This window comes from Amphiprion ocellaris, chromosome 17 (assembly GCF_022539595.1).
Source record: "Amphiprion ocellaris isolate individual 3 ecotype Okinawa chromosome 17, ASM2253959v1, whole genome shotgun sequence".
Taxonomy (NCBI): Eukaryota; Metazoa; Chordata; class Actinopteri; family Pomacentridae; genus Amphiprion; species Amphiprion ocellaris.
Window position 1 is genome coordinate 21702223 of NC_072782.1, and position 19300 is coordinate 21721522.

Sequence of the window (19300 nt, forward strand, 5' to 3'; positions counted from 1 at the left end):
GTTGCACCGAACTTTCTGGGTAACTTTTCAACTTTTCTTTCATTTGCCCTTCAAATCAGGCAATCCAGGTTCTAGGTGGGATGGGTTACGTGACAGACATGCCCGCTGAGAGGCACTACCGAGATGCTCGCATTACAGAGATCTATGAGGGCACCAGCGAGATCCAGAGACTGGTTATCGCCGGCCAGCTTCTGAAGGAGTATCAGTCATAAAGGCGCTTCTGTTGGTGACTTTGGTACAAAATGGACACACAATCCCAGATCTGTCGGAGACCTCACCTCATCCATAAACATAAGGAAGCCAGTGCGATCGAGGTGCAGCTTTTACACATTTAGGTGACCAGCCATTGTATCAGGGTTAGATCGAAAATAACGCTGCAAAGATTCAGAGGAAATTCACTAGATTTTACGTCTCCATCGTCTCGCTTCCCAAGAAAATCCAGGATTTAAAGCGACATAATTTACCTTCACTGCCTTAAAATGATATCAGTGCTTTGCCAGTTTAAAGGGTCAGTTCACTTACTTTTAAAACAAGGGTATCTTTTCTCCTTGGGGCATTTAGCTGTGCGGGTAGTTTTAGTTTTATATGTTTATACAGTGATTTAAAAAACAGAATTTTATAAATGTGTATTTAATTCACAAGTGAGACGTAAACAAAACATTTTTTACACATACAGGCATGTGCAGCTTACACACTTAATTACGCCTGCATTATCTGGCATTAGATAACATATCCAGGCATATATTACATATCAGTGCCAGGGCAAGTGGGGTAATAGATCTGAGACTTATGGTAATAAATTGTGAAACTGCAGCTGTTTTAAACAAAGACAGTTCAAAGTTCTTTACATAAGCACAAGCATTCAAAAATAAGAATTCAAGACAGTACAAACAATTAGAATAGCATGCAAATATAATCTAAGTGTAATTTGTTGCCTACTAAAGCTCAGGTCCAGGTTCGCATCTCTGCTCCTTAGTGGACCTGCAATGACCTCCACTGGCCAGAACTGAGTCTGCACATGAAGTCATAGTTTCATTTTGGTTAAAGAGTCCATATTCTGCTTTTATGTTCTTCCCTTCCTTCAGTCTTACATAGCTGCTTTTTCTGCGTATACAAGGTCTGTAAACTTAGAAAGCCCAGAGTTCATGTCAAAGGGAATTACTCACTCTCACAGAAAACTGTATGAAACACCTTGTTTGAAGTCCAGGCTTTTCTTCCATTGATTGACATCACCATGTGACACATAGTGAGCTACTGCCATGTAATCTCGCATTATTTCCTTACTGGTAAGCATCACTATATTTTGAGATCTGAGATTACCAACCAATGTTACCTTTTTGTTTTTCGGGCAAACTGGAAAATCAGAAGAGACTGAGCATTTCAGGAATGGAAGGCTTAAAAAGACAGGCACTAAAACAGGGCATTTCAGACAAAATAAATGCTAACAATGTACAACACAAAAAAAAATGTGCTTTTAAACATTGAAACCTGTAAATATGTTCTAGGAGACCCCAAAATATAATGATAAACCTGTAATTGTGTAGCATCCGGACTCTTAAAGCCAACCCGTTTTCTAAGCCGCTGGCATCACAGAAATACGCACAAAGCGCTGTTTGGCATTAGTGCCACCCACTTTGAAACTCGTATGTGTATATATACACTACCGTTTAAAAATTTGGGGTCACTTAGAAGTGTGCTTATTTTTGAAAGAAAAGCAAAAAGAAAAGGTTTTTTTCAATGAAAATAACATTAAATGAATCCGTAATACAGTCTAGACATTGTTAATGTGGTAAATGACTATTCTAGCTGGAAACAGCTGATTGTGTTAGCTAATGGTGTTGAAAGGCTAATTAGTGATTAGAAAACCCTTGAGCAATTATGTTAACACATGAATAAAAGTGTGCGTTTTCATGGAAAACATGAAATTGTCTGGGTGACAACAAACTTCAATATATATATAAATATATATGCACATATGGCACAGTGGTGACATAATTCTCTGAACTTTCACCAAGAACACTGAGGTTTGCATTCTTATTTTATCACTTAGCTTCATTATATTTTGTGACTTAAGCTTGGTTTTCACTTGCTATTAGGTTAAGTTTAAGCACCTAAGTGTAAAAAAGTCCTGGTTTTGATTCAAACATACCTTTTCACAGTGTTGACGACATGTTACAAGGCACACTTCTAGTTACTTGAAAAGAAGCCACAGTAATTGCCTTTATATTACATATTTTTTATGTGCGTTTTGAAATATAGCATTAGAAAAAGTAAATGAAATGGCAAATTTAAAAAAAAAAAAAAACCTAATTTACACTCGCTTGAGATGGTTTTAGCTTTCTCTTAAGACTTAATGAGCTTCGTGGGAGGTTGAGACACCTTTTCTGAACAAGTTATGATGTCGTGAACATTGAACTCACATGACTAATCAGCTCTTTCTGCTTTTGTTGTCTTTGCAAGACAACAAAAGCAGAACCTGCATAAACCTGGCCCATACCAGCTGACATGGAAGAATAATTCCCACTTTTTAACAATTGAGAACAAATACCGAAGGCTTCTTTTCATTTTTCTCTCTTATATGGACATCGTGTTGTTTCGTCTTCAAAATTTTTTAGCAGATGAAACAACTGGATTTGTTTCCAGTTCCAGTTCACTTCTACTGTTAATTACAATCGTATCGCCTACAGCGCCACCTTCTGACAACACTACGCAGCCTAGTTAATTCACTCCAAAGCAGTTAATGGAAATTAACCTAATTTGCTTCAGATGAGGTCAGGCTCATAAACTAATGCAGACTTTAAAAAAAAAAAAATACTCTTTAACAACAGAATAACAAACTCAGCAACAAGTGTTTAATAGTTTTGAATCACAGTTAGATAAATAGAATGAATTCCCTTCTTGAAGTACTCTGTGTTTTTTTTTTAGTGTGAACTGACCCTTTAAGATGATGAACAGTACAGATGGTCCTGACACTGACTTCCATCTACATTTTCCAGTCCCATTCTGTGCTCTCTACGAGGAGCTTCCACCACCAGAGGGCGACTCAGTGCCTTCATGTTTCTGTCTCATCACCTGCAATCTGATTCATCAAACACTCATCATCAGAATGTACGCTCTTGTTGCTGACTGCAGTTTACCTCATTTGGAGATGGTAGTTAATTGGAGGAAATTCTTGATCAGTGCAGTTTCCGGTTAATTGTGTGAATTTGTCAAATGCTGTGCGAGGCTGTGTAATGAAATGCAGCACGTCGGTGCCTCAATATCTTGTACATATTTTAATGTTATTGATTGTGTGCAGATGATGATACTAACACAATAACAGTGCTTTGGAGATGCTACACATAAATTATGGATTTTTGACATTAAAAATGAAACATGAGAATCTTTAACAATGAATTCATCTATTTATTTTGTCCCTAATTATTATATTTGTGTGTGTAACAGACCGCAGAAATGCCACAGATAGGATTTAATAGCCTCTACAGCACAGCATCAGACTAGAATGAACATTTTTCACTGCACATAATTTGAGTCATCAAAGTAGAAAAAGCACTGACAACAATAATGACTGCAGTCTATTTATTTGAACTAGTTCCATGGCTCACTGTCATGTCTTAGTGGGAGACTTAAAAGAACTCCAGGCATTTTTTGGATGTGTTTTTTATTTTTTTTGTCCATCACTGTGAGCACATACAACAAAAGTCCTGCACCTCTATGGAAACTGAACAATCATGGAGGGGAACTAAAAATATGTTCTGTGCAGTATGACAATGTCAAATCATGAAAAAGACAAAAGACACATTTCTTTGATTATTATTTAGCAAAAATCTGAAAAACTTAGAATCAACATGTCCCACAGTTTTCCAGTTGTCCACAGGTGACACCAACACTGCAATGAAATGATTTTCTATAGCTATTTAACTATGTGGATTTTTCATTGTACCGACACTCTACTGCTCTGCTCTGTGTAAACACTCATAACTCAGGCTTTTGACTGTTGGTCAAAGTTTAGTCAACCATGGCCTCAAAGTTGAACTGAGAAGATCAGAATTTGTTAAAAAATTTTTTCAAAGAATTTAGTTTGTGGAAATGGATTTTTTTGGGCAGATTACACTGGTATACAATTTTTTGGAAATTGTCTGCTTCCAAGATCAAATTGGTAACTCTTACATACTTTCATAAGATGAATTGGAAAACAAATGACAAAAGTGATGGCTGGCTAATGTTTCCAAGATATTTTATGACAAAATTTATATACAAGTACATTAATCTTGCATTTGAAAGTTTTTTTTTTCTTATTCTTTATTTTACCAGATAAGATCAGTTGAGAACAATTTCTCATTTACAATGATGACCTGGCAAGAGGCCCCAGCAGGAATATATCTGAATTATATCTGAAGTGTCCAAATGCTACCCTGGCAAGGATTAAACAAAAGAAGTCTCATGACTTATTGTAACTAAATGTATTGAAAAATACAAACTGAAACATTACCTAAAACATCACTTAAAACAACAGTTATTCAGTATGTACATGGCACTTTTTGGCTTGTCTCTTGTACATGGCATCAGGATCATCCTAAACCTATTCTCGGGCAGTTCCAAATCCCTGAGTAGATCATTTAGTTCACCCTGTGATATGAGATGTGGTTCAATAGAGGGGTATGGTGGCCTAAAGTCTGGGTCAGCTGATGTTGATGCCACATGAGCTGTATCCTCATGTTCATCATCTGAGTCTAGCGAGAAGGATTCTGGAGGATCAGGAACTGGTAGTACTTATCCATGAGATACATTGTGCAAAGCAGATAGAATATTTGGATACTGCACAGTCCATTTTTTCTTTCTTGATATTCCTTTTGCGACTGGGGGACCATACAAGAATAGCAACCACTACTGAGGTCTGTTGGTTCTCACCAAATCATTGGAACTGCAAAAGCAGGCATAGATTTTCCTTTTTTGTGGAGCCACTGACAAAGATTAGTTGCAAATGTGTTACATCAATAATGTTGGGCTCAGCTCTTGACCTGATCCCCTATTTTGCATAAAAAATAAATATGATGGGCCTTTTCCCACAAATATGACAGAAGTTATCTGCATTGTTTACACAATTTCGAGGCATCTCTGGTTCCTCAGATTAAAAAAAAAAGTGAGACAATTTGATAAAAGTATTACACACTGACAAAAGCTGCTACATATGACTTAGATCAAAGCTCGTTGTGGCTCATGAAATGTAACAAAGTGCATAATATGTCAAAGAGGTGTAGATGAATATGTTCTACATTGCAGAAATGTTTTGAGTCAGAACTTGTAGCTCAGACACATACATAGCCTTTCAATTAATAATCACTCTCTCTTTATTTTGTATAGAATTTCAATATTTGACTTTTTACTGTATCTTGAGAACTTGAGCTAACCATCACTTTTGACTTGTTTTTTCTTTATTATTATAATTTTTTTTGTTTGTTTTATTCAGGAAGCATTTTCCTGGTAGACCAGTGTTATTAAATCTAATGTGTAGATTAAAATGATTTTGATGAAATGTCATGATTTTAAACTATAATTTGGTTAATTTTTCAGAGGAAACTATACATCACACACGATACGTTATCTGATGATTTTTTCAGTTTTCACTGCTTCTGGCTGATAAAGGGTGCCATTTTGGTGATTTTTAAAAAAAAAAAAACATACCAGTCCTTTCAAAACTGTCGGCAGGTTTTTGGATTCAGAGGGTGAAAGCAGGAAGGGATGTTCATTTTTACAAACTTCAAACAGTCCGCAGTCTTATTCGTTTGTGTAATCTTTAACTAAACTCAAACCCAGGAAAACATCAGCCTCTTTGAAAAGACCAGGCAGTTGTTCCATTCACTGCACATCTCCCTGTTTGTGTGCAAGGCGCCACCTACTTTGCTGTGTGTTGTTGTTGCTGATTGTGTTTGTGTGCGCCCGTGCACGCTCTTCTTCTTTGTTTATCCACGTGAGGGCACTGATTGCTCCACTGGTCCAGATCTAGGCCAAGCTTCCTGAGGCTGGAGGTGCACCCTGCTGATTGTGCTGATCCTGGTGATAGTCTGTTGGCTGCATTGTTCCACCCAGCCTCGCATGCTCCCATGCAGGGCCACACCGGTCGTTTAGCGCCCCGTTGGGGTGTGTGAACCAGGGACCTGATTATGTTGACGTCATTTTCTGCCTCTTAATTGTTTCCTCTTTCTCACATACAAACAAGTGTATGTGCACAAGTGCATGATATTATGTACCCTACTTTTAGGAAACTTGTCACGTGAACTTTGCCCTCATTATAAAAGTGAGGCAGCATTAGATTTGGGTCACTATTATGTTTATGCTGTGGCATGGCAGCAAAAAATCTGTGCCTTCCAACTGCAACGTCTGCATTTAATTAATCCTATGAGCTGTTTCTAGAGGATTTTTCCCCTTATATCATTTTCCCCACTGTAGGCTAATTTTTCACTCTAATATAAAGCATGCACGAGCATTTGCCCAAGCTTCTACATACTATAGATAATTTATATTTTTTGCATTTTTAATTTCTTTTCATACTTATTTACTCTCCACTCGACATAAACACTGCCTGCAGTTCACCTCAAAACTCTCAAAATCTTTGTCCTATGACTGTTGGTCACAGCTAATTCGGTCATTGGCTTCTTGGTTGTGTAGATGAGCACAGAATATTTTATTTTTAGTTAGGGCAAATGATTTATTTTTGTTGAGTTTTTAAATAAAGTACACAAAATAAAGATATTTTGATGAAGTGTGATTTTTCCAGTGTGACAGCACGTCACAGATGAGTCTGTATTGATAAGTTGAAAATCAGTTGATTCTTTCTGTTTTTCAGGTCTTTGGCTGAGAAATGTATCTTTATCTGCAGGTTTGTGGATATAGAGTTTAAGCCTTAAACTGTCACCAGCCCAATTACATGCTGAGGTAAAATTTTGCTGTTGTTGTTTTGTATGGCGTCACTCCACTCTGGACCACAGGGACTAATGAAGATCTGTCATGTTACAATTACACACATGGACAAAATTGTTGGTACCCCTCGGTTAATGAAAGAAAAACCCACAATGGTCACAGAAATAATTTGAATCTGACAAAAGTAATAATAAATAAAAATTTTATGAAAATTAAGCAATGAAAATCAGACATTGCTTTTGAAGCATGGTTCAACAGAATTATTTTTAAAAATAAACTCATGAAACAGGCCTGGACAAAAATGATGGTACCCCTAGAAAAGAGTGAAAATAATGTGACCATAGGGACATGTTCAATCAAGGTGTGTCCTCTAATTAGCATCACAGGTGTCTACAAACTTGTAATCAGTCAGTCGGCCTATTTACAGGGTTACAGTAGTCACTGTGCTGTTTGGTGACGTGGTGTGTATCACACTAAACATGGACCAGAGGAAGCCAAGGAGAGAGTTGTCTCAGGAGATTAGAAAGAAAATTATAGACAAGCATGTTAAAGGTAAAGGCTATAAGACCATCTCCAAGCAGCTTGATGTTCCTGTGACTAAAGAAATTTAAGATCCATGGGACTGTAGCCAACCTCCCTGGACGTGGCCACAGGAGAAAAATTGATGACAAATGGAAGAGATGGATAATACGAATGGTAACTAAAGAGCCCAGAACAACCTCTAAAGACATTAAAAACGTGAACTCCAAGGTCAAGGTACATCAGTGTCAGATCGCGCCATCTGTCGTTGTTTGAGCCAAAGTGGACTTCATGGGAGACGACCAAGGAGGAGACCATTGGTGAAAACAAATCATAAAAAGCCAGCGTGGCTCGGGCCCCTCTCCCTGTGGGTGGGTGTCTCCGGTGTCTCTCACTTTGAGCCCTGGGTCTGCTGGGTCTGTGCACTCTCCCGGGGCCTTGGGGGTGGCGGCGGCTGGTCTCTTCTGGGACGCCCTGGCTGGCCCTGGGGATTGGGGTGGGTCGACCCTTCCGTCGCTCCCCTGTCCCTTCCCGCTCCGCTTCCCTCCTCCTCCCTCCTCTTCTGCCTGTCTGCTCCTCCTCGCCCCTCTCCCTCCCCTGGGGGGATCTGGGGGTCTGGCATGGGGGCCGGATGGCCTCTCTGGGGTCCTTGCCTGTGTGCCGCCACTGGAATTCAGTTTCTGCTGGCTGGGGGCCTCTGTCTGGGCCTGGTGCTGTCCTGGGGTGTGGTGGGGTGGGTGGGGTCTCGGTGACGCTGCGGGGTGGGCGCCCTGCATCCTGGACGTGCCGGCTCCGGGGTGGGCATGGGGGCTCGTGGCCCTTGCTTCCTTGTGGTGCGGCCTGGTCCCCCGTCCGGGGCAGGGTGCTGCATGTGGCTGGCCCGTGGTGGGGCTGTGGTGTCTGCCGGGGCGCTGCTCTGGCGCTGCAGCTTCTGGGGGTTGTGGTGCGGGCTGGTGGCATGTGGTGGCTCTGTCCTGGTGGGTTGTCGGGGCGCATTGCAGGGTGTGGGGAACTTGGGTGTGCTGTTCTTGCCTGCGGCCTGGTGCGGATGGGTATGCGGGGTGCCTCCCCGTCGGCGGCGCCGAGCCCCACCACGCTGTCCATTTTTGCCCTTCGGACTCGCATCGGGGCCCGGCTCCGATTTCCTCTGGCTGGTTCCCGGTGGCAACATGCGTAGTGCTGGGCTGGTTGCCATCCCTTCTGTGGGCCACTCGGCCCCTGTGTCTGGCCTCCTGACTGCATGGGGCCATCGGCCCCCTCGGGGGTGGGCAAGGTGGTGGGGTGGGGGGTTCTGGTGGGGGCTGGGGCGGGCGGGGTTGGGGCTTGGATGGCGGGCGGGTCCTCGTGCCCCGGGCCGCCTGGGTCGGTTGTGGCATGCCGGGGTTGTCGGTAGCTGCTCCCTCTTTTTCTCTGGGTTCGCGTCATTCACGGTGGCCCCGGTGGCTCTCTGGGGGTGCTGCCCTGTGGCTCCTACGGCACGGGGGGAGGGGTGCCCTGTTGGCTTGGCCCTGCCTTGCTGTGATTGCTGTTCTGGGCTTCGGGGTTCTTCACACTTGCATGTTTGATCAGGTCTCGCCAGCTACTGCCGAGTCCCATTTCAGCGAATGATGGGACCCACCAGAATGTGCTGAGAATCTCTCCAGAGTCTCTACCCTAAACTCATTCTCTTTTTCATTAGTATCCTCTTCTGGCCTGTTCTATTCTATTCTATACTGTCAAGACATCCACAATTATGGTGTTCAATACCGTTTGTTTATTTATTTATTTATTGAATCTCTTTTTTGTTGTTGTTGTTGTTGTTTTGGTTTGTTTTATTGATGGGCAGTTAGTAGTCGGGAATAACACAGCACCTGACAATCTTTAATTGCAATAGCACCGCCTGTTAATTTCTATCCCTGTTCGTCCTGTTCGTCCTGTCCAGTCTTTGTTTCCCCCACACATCACTGAGGTGTAGCACTGCCCTCCCTGGCTTATAATAGGGAATTCTAATAAAGAATGTCTACTTAGCTTTCAGGGAGGGCTGGTGATGGTCACACACATGCACTAAATATTAAAATATTTGGCTGCAAGACTAAAATATGCATCAATCTCATATAATGTTGACACCTCTTTTGTGGAGTTAAACAATGAGAATAAATGCAGACAAAAAAACAAAAAAAAAAAGCCAGACTGGAATTTGCCAAACTGCATGTTGACAAGCCACAAAGCTTCTGGGAGAATGTCCTATGGACAGATGAGACAAAACTGGAACTTTTTGGCAAGGCACATCAGCTCTATGTTCACAGATGCAAAAATGAAGCATATCAAGAAGAGAACATGAAACATGGAGGAGGCTCTGTTATGTTCTGGGGCTGCTTTGCTGCATCTGGTACAGGGTGTCTTGAATCTGTGCAGGGTACAATGAAATCTCATGACTATCAAGGTATTCTAGAGAGAAATGTGCTGCCCAGTGTCAGAAAGCTTGGTCTCAGTCGCAGGTCATGGGTCTTGCAACAGGATAATGAGCCAAAACACACAGATAAAAACAGCCAAGAATGGCTAAGAGGAAAACATTGGACTATTCTGAAGTGGCCTTCTATGAGCCCTGATCTAAATCCTATTGAACATCTGTGGAAGGAGCTGAAACATGCCGTCTGGAGAAGGAATCCTTCAAACCTGAGACAACTGGAGCAGTCTGCTGATGAGGAGTGGACCAGAATACCTGCTGAGAGGTGCAGAAGTCTCATTGACAGTTACAGAAATGGTTTGATTGCAGTGATTGCCTCAAAAAGTTGTGCAACAAAATATTAAGTTGAGGGTACCATCATTTTTGTCCAGGCCTGTTTCATGAGTTTATTTTTAAAAATAATTCCATTAAACCACGGTTCAAAAGCATTGTCTGATTTTCATTGGTTAATTTTCATAGAATATTTATTTATTATTACCTTTGTCAGATTCAGATTATTTCTGTGACCATTGTGGGTTTTTCTTTCATTAACCGAGGGGTACCAACAATTTTGTCCGTGTGTAGCTACTTTTTCTTTAATGTGGGCTGCACAGTAGCTTGGTGGTTAGCACTTCTGCCTTGCAGCTAGAAGATAATTGGTTCATGTCCCGGCCTTTCTGGGATCTTTCTGCATAGAGTTTGCATGTTCTCCCTGTGCATGATGGGTTTTCTCCGGGTTCTCCGGCTTCCTCCCACAGTCCAAAAACATGCTGAGGTTAACTGGTGATTCTAAATTGTAAGTAGGTGTGAATGTGAGTGTAATTGTTTGTCTATGTAGCCCTGTGATAGACTGGTGACCTGTCCAGGGTGTCCCCTGCCTTCACCCTAAGTCATCTGGGATAGACTCCAGCCTCCCCATGACCCTAATGAGGAATAAGTGGTGTATAGATGATGGATGGATGGATTTTCTTTAATGTTTCTTAGAGCAGCCAAGCAGCTAATGTGACGGTGGGTTACATTCTCTCACAAAGTTTAACCCAAAGAACAGAGCAGTTATCTCCTCTCCTCATTGGCTGTTTGAACATAGTGTGAGAGTCTTAAGTTGAATCTTTTTTTCTTCCACTGACTGGCTGCACCTAACCTCAGGTGGCAGCAGCTGCACTATCTTGAAAACAGCCAGGTCCCCTCCTCTTCTTTATAAAGATATCACCATGCAAAAGCAAAACAAACATCTCACTCACTGTGTCTGCAGCGTTTTATAGATGGATTTAAGGTCTTAATACTCATTTTTAAGGTCAAGCCTGTAGTTTGTATAAATGACTACATGGAGAAAGTCCTATAATGTTACTGTGTGTTTACTGAGAGGCATCTGAATGTGTAGATACATACAAATGATGTACTTGGCATTGTGTGAAGCAATTAAAGAAGAATTTTACCACATTTCAGTGTCAATATAATGTTGTAGGAGTTTTTCCTCCTAGTGTATTAAATACCTGCAGCTTTATAAAGCAGCAGGATACACATGTCATGAACCTCTTTAAAGAGACAGAGCTTTGCATATTTAAGCACAACTTAATCAGTTACCTACAGCATGATTCTAAATGATCTCTGACATGCAGACTGAATGTGGGGTCAGGATCTAACAGCAGGTCACACTGTTGGCTCTTCTTCAGAAGTCTGGGGTTACTAACGGCTTGGCTTTTCAAAAGGAAGGCCATAAAAAGATATGAGGTAAAATGAAGCATTTCAGACAGAAGATGAGCTGCTGTGTACAACATGAGAAAAACTGTGTTTTGTAACATTAACATATATTCTAGTCAGTCCCAAAATTAGTATTACAGACTTGTAAATGTGCAGAATACGGGCTCTTTATCCTGCTTTAAATAACTAGCTGTTTATTCCACATCCAACAACAGAGCTGAGACTCCCATTTGTGTTCACCTGATAAAACAGTCACTCTGTTTTACCTCCATTTTTGATCTCCATTAACGCCAGAGAAAAACAAGGAAAGTACTGATTTGTAGTAGAATCTCAATCATGTGATCGTCAGCAGGCAGCTGATGTGTTGTTCACTTGTTGTCATAGTTACAGTGACACCGTGCCGCCATCTCACAATGATACAGAAATCTGTAACAAATTTGTGAATCCAGACTATAAGCCGCATCACTGCCAAAATCTAATCACTTGGTCCTTGTGCTATTTCTGACCTTACCTGAAAATTTCATCCAAATCCGTTTGTCCGTATTTGAGTAATGTTGTGCTGTTAAATCTAGAAAAGAATTCAAAATCCTTCTTCTGACATATAAAGCTCTTAACAACCAATCTCCATCATATCTTAAAGACCTGATAGTACCATATTATCCTAGCAGAACTCTTCGCTCTCAGACTGCAGGCTTACTTGTTGTTCCTAGAATCTCTAAAAGTAGAATGGGAGGCAGAGCCTTCAGTTATCAGGCACCTCTCCTGTGGAACCAGCTCCCAGTTTGGGTTCTGGAGGCGGACACCCTCTCTATTTTTAAGACCAGGCTTAAAACCTTCCTTTTTGACAAATCTTATAGTTAGGACTGACTGGGTGACCCTGAGGGGGTCAGCTGGAGTCTTCCTCTTGGACGTCCCTCAGTTCTGCCCCTAGTTATGCTGCTATAGGCCTAGGCTGCTGGGGAACCTCTCTTGATGCACTGAGCCCTTCTCTAACTACCTATGTATTTACTATATATACCATTATTGCATTACATTCACTCTGTTTCTTTCTGTGTCCTTTCTCCGAGTGTCCCTGGTCCCAGAGCTGGATGCTTCAGATGTATGGTTGTTCTCCCACCAACTGGCCTAATCTCCACCTGTGAGATGCTGCTGCTGACCTTCCTCCAGCCCACTGCTTCCAGCTGCCCATTTACACCAATCTACTCTGCATTGCCCTTACTATACTTGATGTGCTCATCTACATATTTTTGAATTTACCACCAGCCATATATGTAGTATATTTAATGCCAGAGCTGTACACCATAGTAGTAAACTATAATCAGTTTCCATGTTAGTTGTACTTTGCATGTATCATCTGTCTTATCATGCATGCATCAAACTGTGTGTTTTATGGTCCTTGATCCCCCCCCCCCCCCCCCACCTCTCTATCTCTACCCCTCTATCTGTATCCCTCTATCTCTACCTCTACCCCTCTATCTCTACCTCTCTACTTCTTCTGTCCCTCTCAACCCGCCCGGCCAGCAGGCAGATGGGTCCCCCCACATTAGAGCCGGGTTCTGCTCGAGGTTTTTTTCCCTGTTAAAAGGGTGTTTTCCTTGCCACTGTCACCTTTTGGCTTGCTCTGGGGGTCAGGCATATGGGTTCTGTAAAGCGTCTCGAGACAATTTGACTGTAATTGGTGCTAAATAAATAAAATTGAAGTGATTTGAATTGAACAGACAAACAGACAGACAAACCAGCGCTGATCGTCACGACTTTGCTGAGATTTCACTTCCTTGGCGGAGTAATAAAACAGCAAATGTGGATCCATGCAGCCAAATATGGACTCAATCAGCTTCAATATCTGGAGCAAGTATAGCTGGTTAAAAGTTAGTGTCTGAATGCCCAGGGTCATTGGGTTCATTTTCTTTGTTTTTTAAGCACAAACTCAATAAGCAAGTCTGGCTTGTCATTTTGTCAAAGTATAAAGCTGCCAAAAAATTAAGAAAATGGAAAAATGGAAAGGGCAACTCAGGTAAACACTCAAAAGATTGTCATTTCTGAGTTCAAAATTGTAAAATAAATCTTGTGACTGAAAAAGCTATATACACTACCAGTCAAAGGTTTGGACACACCTTCTCATTAAATGTTTTTTCTTTATTTTTACTACTTTCTACATAGTTGATATATACTGAAGACATCAAAACTATGACGCAAGATATATGTTATTATGTAGCAAACAAACAATTGTGAAAGAACTCTAAATATGTTTTATATTTTAGATTCTTCAAAATAGCCACCCTTTTGCAAACTCTTGGCATTTTCTCCATGAGCTTCATGAGGTAGTCACCGGAAATGGTTTTCACTTCACAGGTGTGCCTTGTCAAGGTTCATTAGTGGAATTTCTTGCCTTCTTAATGAGGTTTGGACCATCAGGTGTGTTGTGCAGAAGTCAGGTTGGTACACAGTTTACAGCCCTATTTGACAATTGTTAGAATCCATATTATGGCAAGAATCAATCAGCGAAATAAAGAGAATTGACAGTCCATCATTACTTGAAAAACTGACGGTCAGTCAAAATTGCAGAAATTTTGAATGTATCCCCAAGTACAGTCGCAGAAACCATTAAACGCTACGATGAAACTGGCTCACATGAGGACTGCTCCAGGAAAGAGTCACTTCTGCTGCTGAGAATAAGTTCATCCAAATCACGGCCCTAAGAAATGGCAAATTAACAGCAGCTCAGATTAGAGCCCAGATAAATGCCACACAGAGTTCTAGTAGCAGACACATCTCTACATCAACTGTTCAGAGGAGACTGTACCAATCAGGCCTTTATGGTCAAACAGCTGCTAAGAAACTAGTAAGGAAAAGCTACAAGCAGAAGAGATTTGTTTGAGCCAAGAAACACAAGGAATGGACATTAGACCAGTGGAAATCTGTACTTTGATCTGATGAGTCCAAATTTAAGATGTTTGTTTCCATCCACCGTGTCTTTGTGAGACACAGAAAAGGTGAACAGATGGTCTCTATATGCCAAGAGTGTGCAAAGCAATAATCAAAGGAAAGGGTGACTATATTGAAGAATCTAAAATATAAAACATGTTTTGACTTATTTCACACTTTTTTGTTTACTACATAATTGCATGTGTTCATTCATAGTTTTGATGCCTTCAGTGAGAATCTACAATGTAAGTTCATGCAAATAAAGAAAAAACATTAAATGAAAAGTTGTGTCCAAACTTTTGACTGGTAGTACATACATGTAAAGTGGTTTCATTTAGTTATGTATGAATGCAGATACCTGAAAACATGGCTGACAGACATCAGCACTTTTTCTGTTCACCTCTGCATAATGAATAAATAAAGCTTTTGGACTGTACTCTCTAGCTGACTCTGATAGCAGGGAAATTATTAGTGTTTAACTGCATGTCAAACCAGCACACACCTGTTTGATTCTGTTTTACATATAACCAGTCAGGACACAAATAATGAGGGCAGACAGTTAAACGCTTGTTTCTTCCTTCTTTATTAGAAAAAGTATTAAAAGAGTAGAAAAACATGACAGAAAGTACAAAACACTGTACATGTATTCAAATGCAAATTCCCTTCTTTGATCACAACATGAGTGCACATCAGTGTGAAAAGGCTTCACTGCCTGCTGCATGTTCACTGTGGGAAACAATCAAACAAGCTTCACAATGAGTCCGCTGGGAGAGAGAGGGGAAAAAACTATTTACAAAGAAGCTACGCAGCTCTCAGAGCCTCAACCTGCACAATAACACCAGTACAACCTCCTGATAAAATCCTGCTGGCAACAAACTGCAGCTTCTGTCCAATTTCTACACTGTTTTGACTCAACAACAAAAAAAAATTCTGTAAAAAAAATGAAAATCTGGCAGAAAAATATGCCATTACATACTGTAACATTCAGAAACTAACACAAGAAAAATATCAAATATTTTTGAAACAATGATATTTTGAGCTGCTTTAAATAGAGTAAAATCATTTTTTTCAGTCACCTTTTTTAAAACAACAAATTACTTTTTGTAAAAATACAGATTTTTGGTGTGGACAGCTGTTACATGAATCATTTTGTGTTATTTTACTAAAAACAATTTGTATTTTCACATAACAATGGAAAATCTTTGAAATGACAGTAAATAGTTTCTTTTAAAAATGCATTTAAAATGTTTTTTAAAGTTCATTTTGACAGTGTAAGTGGCCCCTGTGATGCGTAAAAGCCGGTTAGGAGCATAAATAAACTCCTGCTGCCTGACAAATATGAACATACATTCAGTTGAGAAGCACATATTTGACAGGTGCATCCACAGAGAGTTTCATGTCATCTGAGCTCCACCTCACAGCTCCACTCCACTCGGCACAGCGTCCATCCACATATGTCCTCAAACTAACGTCCCCGGAACAAAGTGGACCTCCACATTATACATAATGCTTCTTGTCGAAGTCCCCGTTGGCTGTGATCGTCTTGGTGGGGACGTATTTGATGGGGTAGGACCCCCGGACCCCCTGGGAGAAGGAGCAGCACAGCAGCGTCCCGCCCAGCAGCAGCAGCGCGGTGGCCGCCCAGCCGATGTAGATGGAGGCTCCGATCTCTCTCTTCTTGGACGGAGGAATCTGCGGGTTGTGGAAGTCCACGATGATGTTGTTGGCCATCCAACAGAGAGGCACCAGCACGAAGAGCCCGCTGATGATGTAGATGACCCCTCCGGCGTGCACCACCCGCGCCTTCACCGTCTCGTCCTTGATGCAGTTGGTGCACTGCGCCCCGGCCACCGTCACCGTCAGCGCCACGACGCCCAGCACGGCGGAGATGACCGTGAGGGCTCGGGCCGTCTGTAGGTCCTGAGAGAGGGCGAGAATCGAGTCGTGGACTTTGCACTGCATCTGTCCGGTGCTCTGCACCACGCAGGACATCCACAGACCGTCCCAGATGGTCTGAGCCACCACGATGTTGGTGTCGATGAAGGCGGTCACCTTCCACATGGGCATCCCGCAGGCCACCATCACCAGCAGGGAGCCGGTGACGCACAGCGCCAGACCGAGGAACTCCAGACAGGCAGCGAGCATGGCTCCGGTTCTACAGCTCTGAGGGTCCGGACGGACAGCTGAGGTCTTCTGAAGTGGGTTTGACGGCGCTGCGTTCCGAGGCTCCTCATTTATCACACTGACGCCGCTGCTGCGCCTCCAGACAAACTTTAGACCAATCAGAGGTGAGCGCATCTTTGTATCAGCCAATGAGGAGCGTGCAGGAGCAGCCGCATCTCAGCCGCGCACGTGAAGGAGCGCTTGCATGTGTGCGCACCAGTAAAAGCAGTTGGAGCAGGAGCGCGCATTGAGCGGTGCCTTCCTGTGATTGAGGAAGAGGATGAGGACAGTCTTCGGCTGCAAGAGGAAAGAGAAACTTGGTGTTTTCAACTAATTGGACCCATTTTAATGTAGAATATGCAAATATCTCAATTTCTACTCTTTTCTACTTTTGTGGCTCCTTACAAACAAAATAAAACATCCACAACAAGACATGAAATGGCAACAAAGACAGAAAATGGCCAAGAGACACAAAATATGGCCAAATGTGATGAAAATGACCACATAATGAGACACAAAACCACCACAAAGAAACAGAAAATCATCACAAAGAGACAAGTAATGACTACAAAGAGACACAAAACAACTACAAAGAGCCATACAACTACAAAGAAGCACAGAAAAGCTATAAAGAGACATAAACCATCACAAAGAGACAAATAACAACTACAAAGAGACACCAAACAACCACAGAGACACGAAATGATCCAAAAGAGACACAAAACCACCTCAAAGAGACAGAACAATTACAAAGAAACACAAAGTCACCAAAAAGAGACACAAAATTACCAAAAAAAGGGTCACAAAATCACCACAGACACAAAACAACCACGAAGAGACAGATAATAACTACAAAGAAACAACAAATGACCATGAGACAGAACATGACCAAAATGAGACACAAAACCACTGAAAAGAACAATACAATGACAACTTAAATAGACAAAATGACCCAAAAGACACAAAATTACCAAAAAGAGACACAAAAATCACAGCGTGACAACAAAAGGAATACACATCTTGATTTTTTGACACATTTTGTGAACAGAACTTTCTTTCTCATGAATCCAACAACTTCCAATTGTTATTAATGCCAAACATTAGAATAGGTCTTTACAGGAGAACAGATCCATTTAGTCCAAATATTCATTCATTCATATGTTGGTTGTTCTTGAGTTGCTACATTGAGAGTGCATCTAAAACTGTGATAATGATTTTGCCAAAGTTTACGTTTTCTGATATTTTAACCCATTTTGTTCTGCTTAAAAAACACTCAGAGGAATGCAGGATGCAGTCAGAGCTGAGGACAAGGCGACCGTGTTGACTGGCTCTATTGTGCTCTGACTGCTTTGCTGAAAAGTCCAATCTCCTTTTTTTTTTGTGCTTTAAGTGGAGTCAGCCGGCAAGAGGTGAAGCCTGAGTCGAGTGAAGGAACACATCCTCAATGTGCTGCACAGTCAGCAGACTGATGGCTGCTGACTGATGGCTACTGGTACAAAAATGCACCCAGCTACGCCCTGTTCAAAGTGGAACACATGCCAATATATTTCTTTTAAACAGGTCATTGAACTTTTTTATTTTTTTAGGAAGAGAGATCATATTTCTCCTATACTGGTTTCTCTTCATTGGCTTCCTGCGAAATCTAGAATATAATTTAAAATCCTTCGCCTGACATACAAAGCTCTTAACAACCAATCTCCATCGTGTTTTAAAGACCTTACAGTACCAAATCATCCTAGCAGAACTCTCTCTCAGACTGCAGGCTTACTTGTTGTTCCTAGAATCTCTAAAAGTAGAATGGGAGGCAGAGCCTTCAGTTATCAGGTGCCTCTCCTGTGGAACCAGCTCCCAGTTTGGGTTCAGGAGGTGGACACCCTCTCTATTTTTAAGACCAGGCTTAAAACCTTCCTTTTTGACAAAGCTTATAGTTAGGGCTGACTCGGGTGATCCTGAGGGGATTATTGGAGTCCACATGTACGGGGCTCAACTGACTCCTTCTTCGACGTCCTTTAGTTTTGCCCCTAGTTATGCTGCTATAGGCCTAGGCTGCTGGGGAACCTCTCTTGATGCACTGAGCCCTTCTCTAATTACCTTTGTATTTACTATATACCGTTATTGAATTGCATTCACTCTGTTTCTCCCTGTGTCCTTTCTCTGAGTGTCCCTGGTCCCAGAGCTGGATGCTTCAGATCTGTGGTTGCTGTCCCACCAACTGGCTTAGTTTCCATCATGTCCACTGTGGGATGCTGCCGCTGTCTTTCCTCCAGCCCACTGCTTCCAGTTGCCCATTTTCACCAATCCATTTTCACTCCAAATTGTCCTTACTATACATGATATGCTCATCTACATGCTGTTTGGCTCTTACTACTAGCCATATATGTAGTATATTTAATGCCAGCACCTTACACCATGAAAGTAAATGTATTAATCAGTTTCAATGATGGCTTGTACTTTGTATGTATTATCTATGTCACTCTTATCATGCATGTATCCCAATGTGTGTTATATGTTTCCTTGTCTCCCACCCCCACTTCCTCTTCTGTCCCCCTCAACCCGCCGGCCAGCGGCAGATGGGTCCCCCCATATGAGCCGAGTTCTGTTCAAGGTTTCTTCCCATTAAAAGGGAGTTTTTTTCTTGCCACTGTC

At 41.8% G+C, this 19300-nt stretch overlaps 2 protein-coding genes across 3 annotated transcripts in view; one reads left to right on the forward strand and one right to left on the reverse strand.

The window, feature by feature from the left end:
• acads (acyl-CoA dehydrogenase short chain) overlaps nucleotides 1-3392 on the forward strand; it is a 28815-nt gene extending 25423 nt beyond the window's left edge. The window contains exons 10-11 of one of the 2 annotated variants that reach the window (XM_023266539.3): nucleotides 60-235; nucleotides 2926-3392. In XM_023266539.3, the coding sequence (XP_023122307.2) occupies nucleotides 60-212 (153 nt within the window). In that variant the 3' untranslated portion in view covers nucleotides 213-235; nucleotides 2926-3392. Of the gene's footprint in view, nucleotides 1-59 lie in introns of both variants that reach the window. The other variant, XM_055019376.1, reaches the window with a different exon arrangement.
• An 11665-nt stretch (nucleotides 3393-15057) lies between these two features.
• cldn5b (claudin 5b) lies at nucleotides 15058-16804 on the reverse strand. The gene has a single exon (XM_023293920.3). It carries the CDS (start codon nucleotides 16787-16789, stop codon nucleotides 15989-15991), a length of 801 nt encoding a protein of 266 aa, XP_023149688.2. The 5' UTR covers nucleotides 16790-16804; the 3' UTR covers nucleotides 15058-15988.
• Between the last annotated feature and the right edge of the window lie 2496 nt (nucleotides 16805-19300).

Excerpts from the sequence above, each read along its gene's own strand:
- cldn5b (XM_023293920.3), bottom strand. The coding sequence starts at position 16,789 with ATGCGCTCACCTCTGATTGGTCTAAAGTTTGTCTGGAGGCGCAGCAGC.